Source organism: Oratosquilla oratoria, chromosome 18 (assembly GCF_046742065.1).
Source record: "Oratosquilla oratoria isolate Oo_2021 chromosome 18, ASM4674206v1, whole genome shotgun sequence".
NCBI classification, from domain to species: domain Eukaryota; kingdom Metazoa; phylum Arthropoda; class Malacostraca; order Stomatopoda; family Squillidae; genus Oratosquilla; species Oratosquilla oratoria.
In genome coordinates, this window is record NC_134794.1 from 21,432,896 (window position 1) to 21,447,646 (window position 14,751).

At 40.7% G+C, this 14,751-nt stretch overlaps 1 protein-coding gene across 3 annotated transcripts in view; it reads left to right on the forward strand.

Annotated features, from left to right (window-relative positions):
- Positions 1-10,114, forward strand: part of SREBP (Sterol regulatory element binding protein) — a 75,654-nt gene extending 65,540 nt beyond the window's left edge. For all 3 annotated transcript variants that reach the window (XM_076201677.1, XM_076201676.1, XM_076201675.1), the window contains exons 6-14: positions 2,531-2,712; positions 3,233-3,396; positions 3,999-4,278; positions 4,584-4,764; positions 5,445-5,602; positions 5,840-5,963; positions 8,562-8,726; positions 9,039-9,174; positions 9,435-10,114. In XM_076201677.1, coding sequence (XP_076057792.1) covers positions 2,531-2,712; positions 3,233-3,396; positions 3,999-4,278; positions 4,584-4,764; positions 5,445-5,602; positions 5,840-5,963; positions 8,562-8,726; positions 9,039-9,174; positions 9,435-9,652 — 1,608 coding nt within the window. In that variant the 3' untranslated portion in view covers positions 9,653-10,114. The remainder of the gene's footprint in view (positions 1-2,530; positions 2,713-3,232; positions 3,397-3,998; positions 4,279-4,583; positions 4,765-5,444; positions 5,603-5,839; positions 5,964-8,561; positions 8,727-9,038; positions 9,175-9,434) is intronic.
- The last annotated feature ends 4,637 nt before the right edge of the window (positions 10,115-14,751 follow it).

Consider the following 14,751-nt stretch of genomic DNA (forward strand, 5'->3'; position numbering starts at 1 on the left):
TTATGAGTGTGTTTGCTTGTTGTCTGTTTGTGATTATTGCTGCGTGAGAGCGTGTTGTGTTACTGTTGGATAGTGTAATGCTGTTGAGTGTTTTGTACAATTTGCTGGTGTTTGTTTTGTGATCAAGTGTATTGATAAAATTTTGCCAATTTTGTGTTTTTTGTTCGTGTATTTTATTGGCAATCACAGTGTTTAGTGTTTGTATTTAGTCTGCAATGTTTTGAGGGGTAGGTGTGGGGTTATTGTGTTTAAGTGCGTCTCGTTGTCTGATGAGGCCTTGGATTTCTGGTGTGAAGTTGGGGTTGTGTGATTTTCTGTTGCCTCTAGGGATTCTCTTGTCTGCGTTTTGTATGATTGTTTTAAAAGTGTGCACAGCATTGTTTATGTTCGTGATTGGTGTACTGTTAAGTGTTTCAAAATGTTGTTCTGTCTCTTCAGTAAAAGCTTCCCAGTTAGCTCTCTTGTAATTGGTGTATGTGTGTCTGTGGCCAACTGGGGTGCATCTTGTCTTGGTGGTGGTGATGATGATTGGAAGGTGGTCAGAACCAAGGGTTCCGACCACTCTCCATGACGTTGTTGGGGTTAGGCAGGGGGAGCATAAGGTGATATCAGAAGAGGAGGGAGTGTAGAGGGCTTGGTGTGGGATATGTGTATGATTATGTGTGTTGTTCATGATAGTCAATGAGTCAAGCTGAATCTGTATGTCAAACCCTCTGTCTGTGTCAAGGTTGTCGACATACCAGACCGACAACTTGGCGTTGAAGTCACCATCCATGATCAGGTTGGGGATTGAGGCTAGTTGGCTAAATTGAGGTCTGAAGGTGTTTGGAAATGTGGGGGATGATTGGGGGGAATGTACATGTTAACTATTGTCAGTGTTGATTTGTTGCCTGTGTGGATTCGAATGGATTGGATTTCTGTAGTGTTATCTGTGGTAGGGAGGAGAATTTTGGTTGTGGCGCTTGTGTCCACAAAACAGATGAACTGGTGGATCAGGGTGATGAGTCCACCGCCATTGCCGTCGATCCGGTTGTGTCTGATGGTGGTGTAATTATGAAATGATGGTGTTTTGTGTGTCTTAGTTTTGTTTCTTGTATAATTGCAATGTGTATGGTGTGTTGTTTAAGAAAGTGTTCAAGTTCATGTTTTTTATGTTAATACCATCAATGGAAAGAATGAGTGAAGAAAGACTAGTAAAAGAGGTATGGAAGGCAGATGTGGAGGGAGTGAACATGAGGGGACATCCTAGGATGAGGTGGATGGAAGGGGTGAAGGGGGCTTTGGGGAAGAGGGGAATGTCTGTTGAGGAAGGACGGGAGAGGACAGAAGACGGGTAAATGGAGAATGGTTGTATATGGATGATGTTGTGATTGCATGAGGTGGAATGGGCGGGGGATGGGGGGTGAAATATCATGAAAATATAACTAACCCTAACAATATAAAAGAATCTAAGGCAAGGCTTAACATATGGAGGACAAGTGATGAGCCTACAAGTATAGCTCCAACCTAATACACTACAACTAAGTAAATACACCAATTGCCCCAATGCAACCACCACACTGAACAATTCGTTCTACATTGAGTACCACAATCCTTTTTCTCAACATGCAATGTAGAATGAGTTGTTCAGTGTGGTGGTTGCATTGGGGCAATTGGTGTTTTTACTTAGTTGTAGTGTATTAGGTTGGAGCTATACTTGTAGGCTCATCACTTGTCCTCCATATGTTAAGCCTTGTCTTAGATTCTTTTATATTGTTAGGTTTAGTTATATTTTCATCCAATTTATTTCACAAGTGTACATTTCTACGTGGAAAGCAATACTTCTCGAGTGTGTGCAAGTGCGTGCGTAATTATGCTTTAATGACAATTTAGAATAATGTATGTGAAATAATATGCACACACTTGGTGCTTTCTGAGGTGGTAAAATTGGATGATTGAGGTGGGTGGAAATAGTTTAGAATTAATCCAGTCATCCAGGGTAGTGCCCTTCAAAGGCAGGTGAAAAATATATCGCATTAAAAATCAGTGTCTAGTGCATTACCATAGCAAATATGTTTAGGTTAACATTTATGTTGCAGAAGCTGATGAAGAGTGGTATTAACTAGAATGAATTGGTAGTGTTATAGTAATGAGGGAAGTCATAAAGTGCATATTGTCCATCTATTTTTAATGGCTATTGAAGTATGGGATTTCTATTGTGCAATGATAATTGCTGCCTCAAGTTTCACTTATGGGAAACCCACATTGTCTTAGTGGCTGGCATTGGTCCTTAGGCCTTCTCATAGACCTCTTAGAAGAAATTTGAAATGTTTGTGTTGTATTTGTGTGGGATTTTCTGTGTCATTGCCTTGGAATAGTCGTAGGAGGGTGGTAAATCAGATGGAGGTCTGATTTATCTTTCAGGGCCACCACTTGCAGGTATCCATCCTTAGTCCCTGTGCAATGTAGAATATAGGTAATTACTGCCCTCTCAGAGTGGGGGTTTATGTGATGGTATGCCAGATGATTAAATAGAATACATGATTTTCAGGGAAATTATGTCGCTGCATCAATTCAGTACTCCCATGCTTTGCAATTAATTGGCCGGCCACTCCCGTCATCATTACTGGACAAGCTGTGTTCTGTTATGTGGCAAATGACTCGACAAACCCTACAACGCCTGTATGTTGGAAAATGGTTGGCCAAGAATGCTGGTGGACTTTTCCTTGATAAGTAAGTAATCTAATTGAATCTAGTGGTGGGATGATACAATAGGCCTAAATGGTGTACATAAAAGTCATATATTTTTTAATATAATTGACCCTTAGTAAGATGGACCCCATTAACCTGGATATCTGATAAAAGCAGGCATTATCTGTGTTAAGGGGATGCTCCCTGATAAATATATATATATATATATATATATATATGTATATATATATATATATATACATATACATATATATATATATATATATATATATATATATATATATATGCATACATACATACATATGTAATATATACATACATATATATATACACATTTATGGGGGTTAGGAGCAAGATGAGAGGGAAACAATGGGTTGTGGGTGGGAGTGGTGCATGCCATGACTTACCTCGTATAAGGGGGAAGAAGCCCTTGGTATGTAAATAGATAATCGTATATATATATTATTTTTATTTTTTATTTGTTTATTTTATTGTTATTGTTTTATTTATTATTATTTATATATATATGTATTTTTTGCAGATCACTGCGAGAAGAGATTCGAGAGAGTGTGTGCGAGTGTGCATATGTTTACCATCGTCTTCACCAGTTGCATTTGATGGGTCATACTGTAGACCAGTCACACCTGCTTGGCCTTTATCTTGGTTTGGTTACCATTAATCTGGCAGAATGTGGACATGTGGCAGGTTTGTATTAGTGAAGTTATATGGATATCTTTTCTTTGTACCTGGCCTATCGGGTTAGGGCGTCATTATTTGCAGTGAAGGTCGAGATGATGAAGATTCGAACCCTGCTCAGGGTGAGTTGAACTAATGGCATGGTTCATTAAATTCCATGCCACAAAGTCCACTGTATGGGGCACCGTCCTAGCCTCCCGATAAGGGGGAGTTTGTGACGTTAAACCAAATCATCATCATGTACCTAGGGAATATTTACTTTCACTACGTGGTATTCTGTCATTACTGTACTGTAATTTAGTTTTCTGACATTAGATTTGGAAGATGATCCCCATGTGGGACCAGTGATGGGAAACCTGAAAATGGTCTTGCAAGATGTATGTCAGGAGAGAAACAGCTCTCCATACAATACCATGGACATAACTACTCCCTCATGCACCCCCCACCCTTTCTTCTTCTACCTCTACTTCGGTCATAAGATTAAAATGAAATGCTCACTATTGATTTGTAAGATGTATTTGAATTATAACCCTAAATTAGATTCAGGTATAATGAAAATTTATACGAGTTTGAAGATAATACACTAATATGTTATCTACTCTTTACTTTAGATGGAGATATGGCAGAGATGCTGGTAACAGGAGCATTGAGAGCGAAGGAGTCATTACCAGAGAGATTAAGATTAGTAACACGACTTTTGCTGGGAAGAGCCTGTCGGTTGTACTCAAGGGAAGGGCATAGACCTTCTTCTCAACTGCAGTGGATTTTATCACCATCAGGCCACAGATTTTTCATGGCGCATCGTTGGTCCTATTCACCCAATAGGTTCTGTTTGTTCAGCCGCCTCGTCAATAAAGCAGACCCGTTGGAGTACCTCCTTATGCTATATAGGTGAGTATTTTCTGTTGTGAATATTATTTGAGTGGTTGAAGGAGGAAGGGGGTTCACTATGTTATGAAATGTAGGTATAAACCCATTTCAGCTATTTTGCCCCGCTCTGGAGTAGTTGCATCTTGATGTATTGTCTCTGAGCTGATCATTGTGGCAGGGGTCAGGGATGACCCTTCAGCCATTAAGACAGAAGATGGAAGGGAGAGTGAATGGATTTTGGATGGATATAGGGTTGATGTATGATTTAACTATACTGAAAGGGCCTTTTAATGTATATATATATCATTTGTCCTTGTTTCTTTCAGGGAGCATCTCTTGGAGAGAGCCATTTACACACTTGTCAATCCTGGAACAAAGGCTGATGATGCTTGTGAAGAGAATACTCAGCGTCGCACTCAAACAACAGATGTTCTGAATTATGTGCAGATGCTGACTGAGACTACACAGGCACCAGGAACATCGTTTGGGGTTTTATCAAGGGATGAGGTAAGGAAGTGCTCATTAATTAGAACTGAAATGGTTTTAACTAGTTTTGAGGAGTGATGCCAGTGTAACCACAGCTGTTATTATTGTAACCACTTTTAGTATTAGATCTTAGTATTTTTTTAATGATGGTGGAGTGTAATCAAGCCAAGAAATAGTAGTTCCATAGGTACCTGGTATCTTATCAAGTAGTCCATGAAATACTGTAGAAACAGTGTTAGATACACTGCTTGGGTCAGAAGCAATGCAGCAAGATACAACATCCCCACAGCATGGCTTGACAGCTGAAGTTGGTTGACCACCACTGCTTCATTACATGGTGACCATTCCCCCACATCCACACAAGAAGTTACAGAGCAGACAAGAAAAATTCCCTTTGGACCACATCAATATCTCATCCATTCACAACCACTCTATTTGCACCTCTTATCCTCTCCCTTCCCTACTCAACAGACATTCCCCTTGTATCCAAGGCCCCTTCACCCCACCCATCCATCCATCCCATTCTTGATCTTCAACCTCAAGTTCATTGCATCCAGACTTGATCATTCACTGATGATGTTGGCAGTAAGGTAGTTTCAGCCAGGAGTGACATTAGGTGTGTCAGACGATTGTGATTAAATTTCCCATGTTGGATAGAAGTTGAGACAGGGACTGTTAGTAGTTTGTTGCTGAACAAACAGGTATCCTGTTGGTGGACAGCAGTTTGTGCAGTTTCTGGACATTGGTTACTTGGTGAAGAAGACCTAGCAGAAGCACTCTACCCACAACTAGAGGCAATACCAGAAGCCCTCAAGAATCAGCAAGATCCTCTACCCATGGCAGTCCTCTATGCATTCAAGTAAGAAGATTTTGCATGTTAACACTGAGGGGTTTTAAATCTTGTTCTGGAATAGCTTTCAGGATGTTGCTGTTTTGAATCATAAGAACAGTAAGAGAAAATTAAGTTGTTTCTCATTGTTCCTAGGTATGATTGGGCATGCTGTGAGAATATGGAAGTGATTGCTTTCTTGATGTATTCTTTTGAATGTTACATGGTGTATGATGTGTGTTAATTTATTTGACTTTGTTTTTAAAGGGCACGCAAGCAGTTAACTACAAGTTCACCATCAACTATCCTACGTCTGTGTGATAAGGCAGGGGCAGCCCTTAGTGACTCCATCAATTTGGCATCCTATAAGGACTCCAATTTAATGATTCAGGTAACCTTAACTTTCAATGTCTGAAATCTATCTATATACCAAGGGCTTCATCCCCTTATAAGGGAGGTAGTCTTCTAAGTGAAGTGGCCCTGCTGTATATATACTGTGCCTCGCTACATTTGTTTCTGACCCAGGTAGTGGGTAGGAAACAGAGATGACCTTTCATCTAAGAAGAGGTAAAATTAATTTCTGAAATACCATATAGAAAAGTTGGCTGGTGCTTTATTGTCTATATTATACTTTTCTTATTTGTTATTTTATTAGTGATAACAGGTGAACCAGAGCAGGGTTTGATATAGGGAAGTGGCAGATAAGATCAATCAAAGAATACAAGGGGTGGATTGAGCATGTGGAAAGAAGGACTTGCAAAAAAAAAGTGGAGGAAAAGGGTGGATGAAGTGAACTTGAGGGGAAGATTGAGAATGGCATGAATGTTGGGGTGAAGGGGGCTTGAACAGGGTAGAGGCAAGAGATAGGTATGAGTGGAGAATGGTTATGAATTGATGATGCAGTCCAAAGGGATTTCATCTGTAATTACTTGAATGGATGAGAGGGTAAGGTCACCATGTAATCTCGGGGGTAAACCAACTTTGGTTGTCAGACCCTACTATGGAGGTGTTGTGTCTTGTTGCATTTCTTCTGATCTAGGAAATGCATGGGACAAGAGGTGCCCTTTTATCCACAAGGAGCTAAGGTGAAAGGGAAAAGAAATGGGTGAAGGATGAGTGTACCTTGGCTACCACCATGCTTATAAGGGAGAAGAAGCCTTTTGGTATTTGAATGTATTTATTTATTTTTCTGTTTTAGTGGTATTGTTGATGATCTATGTTTAGCCTCATGCAAGGATGCATTGTAGTTGCATTGCAGCAACTCAAAGGATGCAATGCTTCTGCTTTGCAATCCTGGCATGGTGGCACTAACATCAGGAATTACAGAGAAAGGTTTGGTAAGTTTATTTCAAGTTTGGAGTTTGTTTTAGATTTAGATTTATTGATGGAATGAAAGCCGTTGTTTTTCTAATACCAGTGTATATATTTCATAAGCAATATTTTTTGTTTTTATTACTGTTATATAGATTTTTCCATCCAGGAGATAGGGTTGAGTGGAGAAAGCCTGTGTATGGATGATACTGTTATGCAAGGATAGGAGGGGAAGTAGGGAGTGGTTATGTTTGAAAGATATCTTGATGCAGCCTGAAGGGATTTCTCCCCTTCTCTGTTTTCTGCATGAGGGGATATAGAGGGGGGAATTGCCAATTAAGTGAAGGTGCCATGCTGTGGATGTATGAGGTCTGTTAGAAAAGTATCTGACTGTATTTATTTATTTTTTTGCAAAAACCTGATGGATTTGAATCAAGCGTGCTTGCATTAGCCAACCTTGAACCTAAATCCGCATGTGTCAAATTTTTCCTGCTTGTCGATAGCGTCAGTTGTTGGCAAGCAGCATTTGGGTGAGGTAATGTGTAGTGCTCTCGGTGGTTTTTCATTGCAAGGAAAATGATGCCTGGGATTTGGTTTCCAGGTAGTACCTGTACACCCAGGACTTGTCACCAGTGATTTGTATTCATGAAGGTGAAGATTTAGCCATGAAAAGAGTGGCGGCAAAATTCGTGCCGAATCTGTTGACAGCAGAGCAAAAGCAACTTGTGTTGAAGTTTCACAGGACATGCTGGACTCCACAAACAGTGACCCCGACTTCATGAATACCATAATCACTGGTGATGAGCCCTGGGTGTACAATCCGAAAACCAAATCCCAGTCAGTTTCCTTGCAATGAAAAACAGCCGAAAGCACTACACATTACCTCATGCAAATGCTGCTTGCCAGCAACTGACGCTATCAACAGGCAGGAAAAAAATCACGCCTGCACACAAAGGTTCAAGGTCGCTTGATTTCATCAGGTTTTCGTAAAAAAAAAGTCGGATACTTTTCTAACAGGCCTCATATTGTCTTGCTGTATTGCTTCTGACCCAGGGCAGTGGGCAAGATACAGGGATGACCTCATCTGTGAGGAGCTAAGATGAGAGGGAGGAAAGGGTGGTGGATGAAAGTAGAATGGGTATGTGCCTTTTGACTTTGGCTACCTCCCTTATAAGGGGGAAAAACCCTTGGTATATAGATTGATGTATGGATGGTATTTTGACACAACCCAAAGGGATTTCTTAGGGGATTGTGGGGGTGGGGGGGTAACAATGTAAGTGATGCTGCCCTCCCATGGATATGCTGTGTCTTGCTGCATTGCTTCTGATCTGAGGAGCAGGCAGGAGACATGAAGACCCTTTCTCCACAAGGAACTAAGATAGAGGGTGGGAAAAAGGGTGGTGGATGGGAATGTGTGCATGTCTTGATTTGGCCACCTCCCTTATAATGGGGAAGAAATCATTTGGTAAATAGATAGTTATAGATGGGGCTGATACTGCAACGTTTGAGTATATGGAAAGAATGAGTGAAGAAATACTAGCAAAAACAAAAAAAAAAAAAAAAAAAGTGGAAGGCAGAGGTGCATAGAGTGAACTTGAGGCGAGCATATGAACACTTTATTTTGAAGTTAAATGGTTGTGAATTTGTATTGTATTAGATATTTTTTCTTCCCCTTCAGAGTGTGCAGTTGATAGTTGTCGACTGGATCTTGGGTGTACGCACAAATGTTTGGGAAGCCGAGTCAGCAGCTGATTGTGACACTCTCACTGTTGCACCTTCCCATACCCTACAAGGTTTCCAGTCAGATTTAGCTTCTCTGCGCAAGTTGGTTCAACACATTCCAGTAAGTCTTGCTAGGTTTATGTATGTTGATCCTTAAATAGTAGAAGAAAATTATAATGTCAAATAATCAGGCAAATGTAATTCTTGCTCATCTTGGTAATGATTTCTAGGGCAATTTGGTGAGAGTGGACAAGACCTTTTATGTGTGTATGAATTGTTTTCAAAGTATAAGCAAGATAATGACAATGTTTGATTGTGCTTTCCTAGTTGAGAATTTGGAGATAAGCCATGTGCTATATTTTCTAGAGCTAGATGAAACTTATATGAATTTATATTTTAAAATTCAAGATTTAGAACAAAGTTGATATTACAGGGTGTACTCTCGAGGGTGTTTCTTCATGAAGCAACTTTGCGAATGATGGCAGGTGCCTCTCCATCACGAACACAACAACTTCTAGATAGGTCACTCAGGCAACGATACAATAAATCCTCAGTAATATGTGGGAAAGGTAATGATACTTAACTGTTCAGTGCAATTGAAGTATTTGATAGTGGAGTTGTAGTACAAGTATATATATATTAATTATAGAAAATACTACTACTTTATACTGAAGAATACATTAAAAACTAAGATATGGTCTATAACAAAATAAAGTATGGTGCGAGTCAGAATGAAATGTATGGTGTCACTGGTGAATGGGTGAAGGATTTGAACCATAACCATTGTGGCCATTCATTTTGGGAACTGTACATTAATATTTGTCAACAGATAAGAAATTGGCCAATGTGTCTGGTGAGCGGGAGCACGCGACGGCCTTGATGCTTGCATGCCGTCATCTACCATCACAGCTCTTGTCTTCTCCTGGAGAACGGGCAGGTATGCTAGCAGAAGCAGCAAAGACCTTGGAGAAAATTGGAGACAAGAAACAGCTGCAGGATTGCTACACACTTATGAAGAGTATGGGCACTGGTGTTTCATCCTACTAAGGGTCAATCTGTTTATTGAGTAGGAGATCGGTGACTGAGCATAGATCTGTGGAATGGATGGTGGATATTTGGTTGGATGTTTTATATATATATTTTTTTCAGTTCATACATATTTCAAGAGTGTTTTGACTAGAATTTGCTATTGACTGTATGCATGAGTTTCTATTGGTGAGTTTTGGTAGATGAATGCATTGTAAGTATTTGACTGATCACAAGGTGGTTATGTGTTTATATGGACTGGGTGATGAAAAGTGGGATGACATCATGAGGCTTGTTGCCATGACATTGTTACCTAAATTTGGACCTCCAATTCAGTTTGGAGATTAACCAAAGATAATTTTGTTTCTTGTACCTGGAAGCTAGATTAGTTCTTGTGATTATGGTATAGGCCATAGTTGAACTTTGTAATCTGAGTGATAATTATGTATGTCTGTATATATATATATATATTATTTTGCAGTATTTTTTTTTCATTTGACCTTGTTAACATTAAGAAGATACAACTGAATTATTAGAAGAATTTAAAAGTGGTAATAGTCTTCTCTCTTTCTGCATGAGGGGACGGAGAGGGGGGGAGGTCATCGAATTAATGAAGCAGCCTTGCTGTGGATGTGCTGTGTCTTGTGACACTAGTTCTGACACAGGGCAGTGGACAAGATGCAGGGATGTCCTGTCATCCAAGAGGTGCCAAGATAAGAGGGGAGTGGTATGTAGGGGATGGACTGGGTGGGAGTGGTTTTTGCCTTTGTCTTTGGCTACCTCCTGTATAAGGGGGAAAAAAGCCTTTGGTATATACATGTATATATGTAATAGTTGATCAACAAGGAACTTAAGATAAAAGGGAAATGGGTGACATAGGAGTGGGGTGGTTGCATACCTTGGCTAGCTACTTCTCTTAGGGGAAGAAGCCTATTGGTATATAGATAGAATAATTGGCCTGGGATGGTGTCTGACCGAGTGATTAAAAGTGTCACGACTTGGGGGTGAGGTTGGAATGGAGGCGAATTGAGACTGGCCTGCAGAAAGCAAATTTTTTTAATAAAGGTGTACATCACCTTCTCTTGATAATATGCCTTTTGAATTTGGCTACTTCCCTTGTAAGGGGGAAAAATCACTTTGTATATGTATGTATGTATACATCATTAATTTCCATAGTTCAAAACTACCTCAGTAAGACCATGGTAGTCTCTGAGAGGGAGGGTTTGTAACAAACATTATCATCTTCAATAACTGACCTGAATAGTGTGGTTGGGGGACAGGGATGAGCCTTCATCCATGAGGTGCTAAGATGTGAGGGATGATGAACAAATTGATAGGTGTAAGCCCCCCCCCAACAATGGCACCTAATCTACACCTCCCCATGGTGTAGTTGGGAGGGCTTGCATGTTGCAAGGACAGGCTGAGCTGTGCCAGCCTGGTTCTACCACACTGGTGAGGTCAGCCCCAAACTTCCAGACAAAGTCAGAGCCAATGGATTTTCGATGATGACCTTGACCTGATTTTGACTATGAACTGGAATGCCATGGATTTAACGCTTTCACCCTGTAGCAGACTCTGGGGTGCAGACCATGTCTGTTAAGAGTGGTTCTTGGGATCCGGTTTGAAGTCTCCTGTATTTGTGGGTAATGGGATTTGCCAGACCTTGGAGCTGATGGTGGGAGGGGCTGCCCCTACCTAGTAGAAGACTGGTCCATGCTCAAACCCTCCATGTTAAGCCAAACTGGATAGGAGTAGTGACTGAAAAGGAGTGGGTTTTTCGGGCTTGCTTCCTCAACTAAACATCATGGAGTGGGAACTAAACCCCAAACTGACCCCTCTGGTAATGACCATGGACTGAAAATGGAAAATTCAAAGGTAAATGATAACTTGAATGTTTACAAAGGACAAAGGTTTATAAAGGCTGAGCATGCTGACAGGAGACCTTTTGGTCCATAACTGGGTTGGATGCGGAAGAAAATTATAATAATGATAAAGAAAAGAAATAAATAAAATTTATAATAATAAATAAATGCATATAGGCAATTCACTCAATCTCATTTGATTCTGCATTTTTGGTTGGCAGCCCTGCACGCCCTTCACTTGCTGAGCTAGCCGAAACTTCAAGCCTCCTAGTATTTTCATATTTCTTCACTTAGCTCAGTGACTCTATGAGTTGCACAAATTTCATGTATTTCTAGGGATGAAGCAGTCCTTGTTCACCCATTTCAAAAATTTCCATCTCGGTAGTACAAAGAAAGTAATAATAGCAAGTATAATATAAGGAATATAATTTTAATGCTAATACAGCATTTTACTTATTATAGTTGTGTCCAGTCATTATGAGGTTGGTTGTAAAACTTAACATTACTTCTGTGATATAGTCATGAATATGACTGCTTTCACATATCCCATAAAGTGACACAAATGAGAAAATGAGAGGTTATACGATTATTATTTGATACTGAACAGGTGGTGGGAAGCAGTGTCTTGCTCCCTCCCTCCACTTCAGTCAATCTTAGGAGTCAAAATTGAACATGACTTAAGTACATACCATTCATGGTTTTTCGATCTCTATTAGTTTACAGCTTTCATCATCTCGTATTCATCATCATCTTGAGTCTTTGAATACGGTTGTAACAACATATATGGTCAGAAGAGTGACACTCAGATCGGAAATTGAATTATGTAGATGTGAAAAAGGTCGTGAGTTGCATTGTAGCAAAGAGTGAGCAGGGATGCCAACTGAAAATGCAGGATTGACTGAGATTCTTTGAGTGAATTGCCTATAGGTATAGTTAAATAATAAACAGGTAAATAGTAAATAATAAAATTGACAGATAACTAATAATATATGAAAATCAAGCAAATGAACAATAAAATAAAAGGCAGTCATCACAGCATCTTGCTAAATGAATCTTAAAGCTTTGAACTGAACTACATTGCACTGCCTCTGCAGGAAGTTTGTTCCATTCATTAACTACATGGTTGGTGAAGTTGTTTCTACCCACATCCAAATTAAATCTATTTCTTGACAGTTTGAGACCATTTCTTGTAGGATTCTCATTCAGTGTGAAAATTTTGTCACTTTTGATGTCAATTTCCTTTAGAATCTTAAAGACCTGTATCAAGTCATCTCTGAGTCTATATTTTTTAGGGAAAATAGATTCATAAGTTTTAGTCAATTTTCGTATGATTTATTTTTGATATTTGGAATCAGTTTTGTGTCTCGTTGGTGTACTTTTTAATCTGTCAATGTCTTTAATGAGATTTGGTGACCATACAGAAACAGCATGTTCCAAATGTGGATGAACTGACAATTACATACATACATACATATACCAAGGCTTTTTCCCCCTACCAAGGGAGGTAGCCAAAAAGGGAAAGGCACAAAAACACTCCCACCCATTACATCCCCAAATACACTCCACATCCCTCTCACCCTTCCTCTCATCTGAGCACCTCCTGGATGACGGGTCATCCCTGCACCCTGCCCACCGCCCTGGGTCAGAAGCAGTGTCGCAAGACACAGCACATCCACAGCAAGGCCGCTTCATTTAATCGGTGACCCCCCCTCTCCGTCCCCCTTTGCATATAAGGCGAGGACGGGGAGAAATCCCTTCGGGCTGCGTCAAAATTTACTCACACATACTACCCCACCCCCCACCCCCCCGCCCATTTCTCCTCATGCAATCACAACATCATCCATATACAACCATTCTCCACTCACCTCTGTCTTCCGTCCTCTCACTTCCTTCCTCAACAGACATTCCCCTCTTCCCCAAAGCCCCCTTCACCCCATCCATCCACCTCATCCTAGGACGTCCCCTCATGTTCACTCCCTCCACATCTGCCTTCCATACCTCTTTTACTAGTCTTTCTTCACTCATTCTTTCCATGTGTCCAAACCATCCCAATATTCTTTCATCAACCCTATCTCCCAAATCCCTTTTCACCCCTGTTCTCCTCCTCACCTCCTCATTTCTCACTCTATCCAGCCTAGTAACCCCCACCATACTTCTCAGACACCTCATCTCAAACACATTCAAACTCCTTCTCTCTTCTTCCCTTATGTTCCACGTTTCTGCCCCATACAGTGCTGTTGGCACAATCACTCCTTCATACAGTCTCCTCTTCGCATCCATTCCCAAATGTCTATTCCTCATTACACTCTTTAAACCACCAAGGCATTTACTCGCTTCTCTCAATCTACATTCTACCTCCACCTTCACTCCACCTTTTCCTGCTACACTTGCACCCAAGTATCTAAAACTATCCACTTCCTCCAGTCGCTCTCCCTTAATGTTCACTTCCAGTCTACTGCCACTTTCACCCCTTGTACATCTCATCACCTTACTTTTACCCACATTTATCTTTAGCTTTCTTCTATCACATACTCTCCCAAACTCTGCCACCAGCTTCCTCAATCACTCCTCTGACCCTGCCACAAGCGCAGTGTCGTCCGCAAACAACAGCTGGCTCACCTCCCACCTTTCTCCATTTTCTTTAACCATCTCCAATCCCTGACTCACTACCCTAGCATTCACCTCTCGCACCACCCCATCCATGTATAAGTTGAACAGCCAGGGCGACATAACGCATCCTTGACGAAGTCCCACCTTTACTTCAAACCACTCACTCTCTCCATTTCTAATCCTAACACATGCTCTACTACTCTCATAAAAACTCTTGACAGCTCCCAAAAGCTTTCCTCCTATCCCATAAATCTGCATAACCTCCCACAGTGCCTTTCTGTCTACCCTATCATAAGCCTTTTCCAGATCCATAAAAGCCCAAAAAACATCCTTCCCCTTTCCTATAGCTTTCTCACATATCTGTCTTTCCACAAAGATCTGATCTACACAACCTCTACCCGTCCTAAATCCACACTGTTCCTCACCAATTACTCCTGTTCCTCTCCTAATCCTCTCAATTAAGATCCTCCCATAAGCCTTCCCTACTACACTCAACAGGCTAATCCCTCTGAAATTACTACATTCACACTTGTCCCCTTTTCCCTTGTAAAGAGGAACTATACAGGCACTACTCCAGTCCTCCGGTACTCTACCCTCTCTCCAGCAAACATTAAATAACCTCACCAACCAGTCCACCATCACTGAACC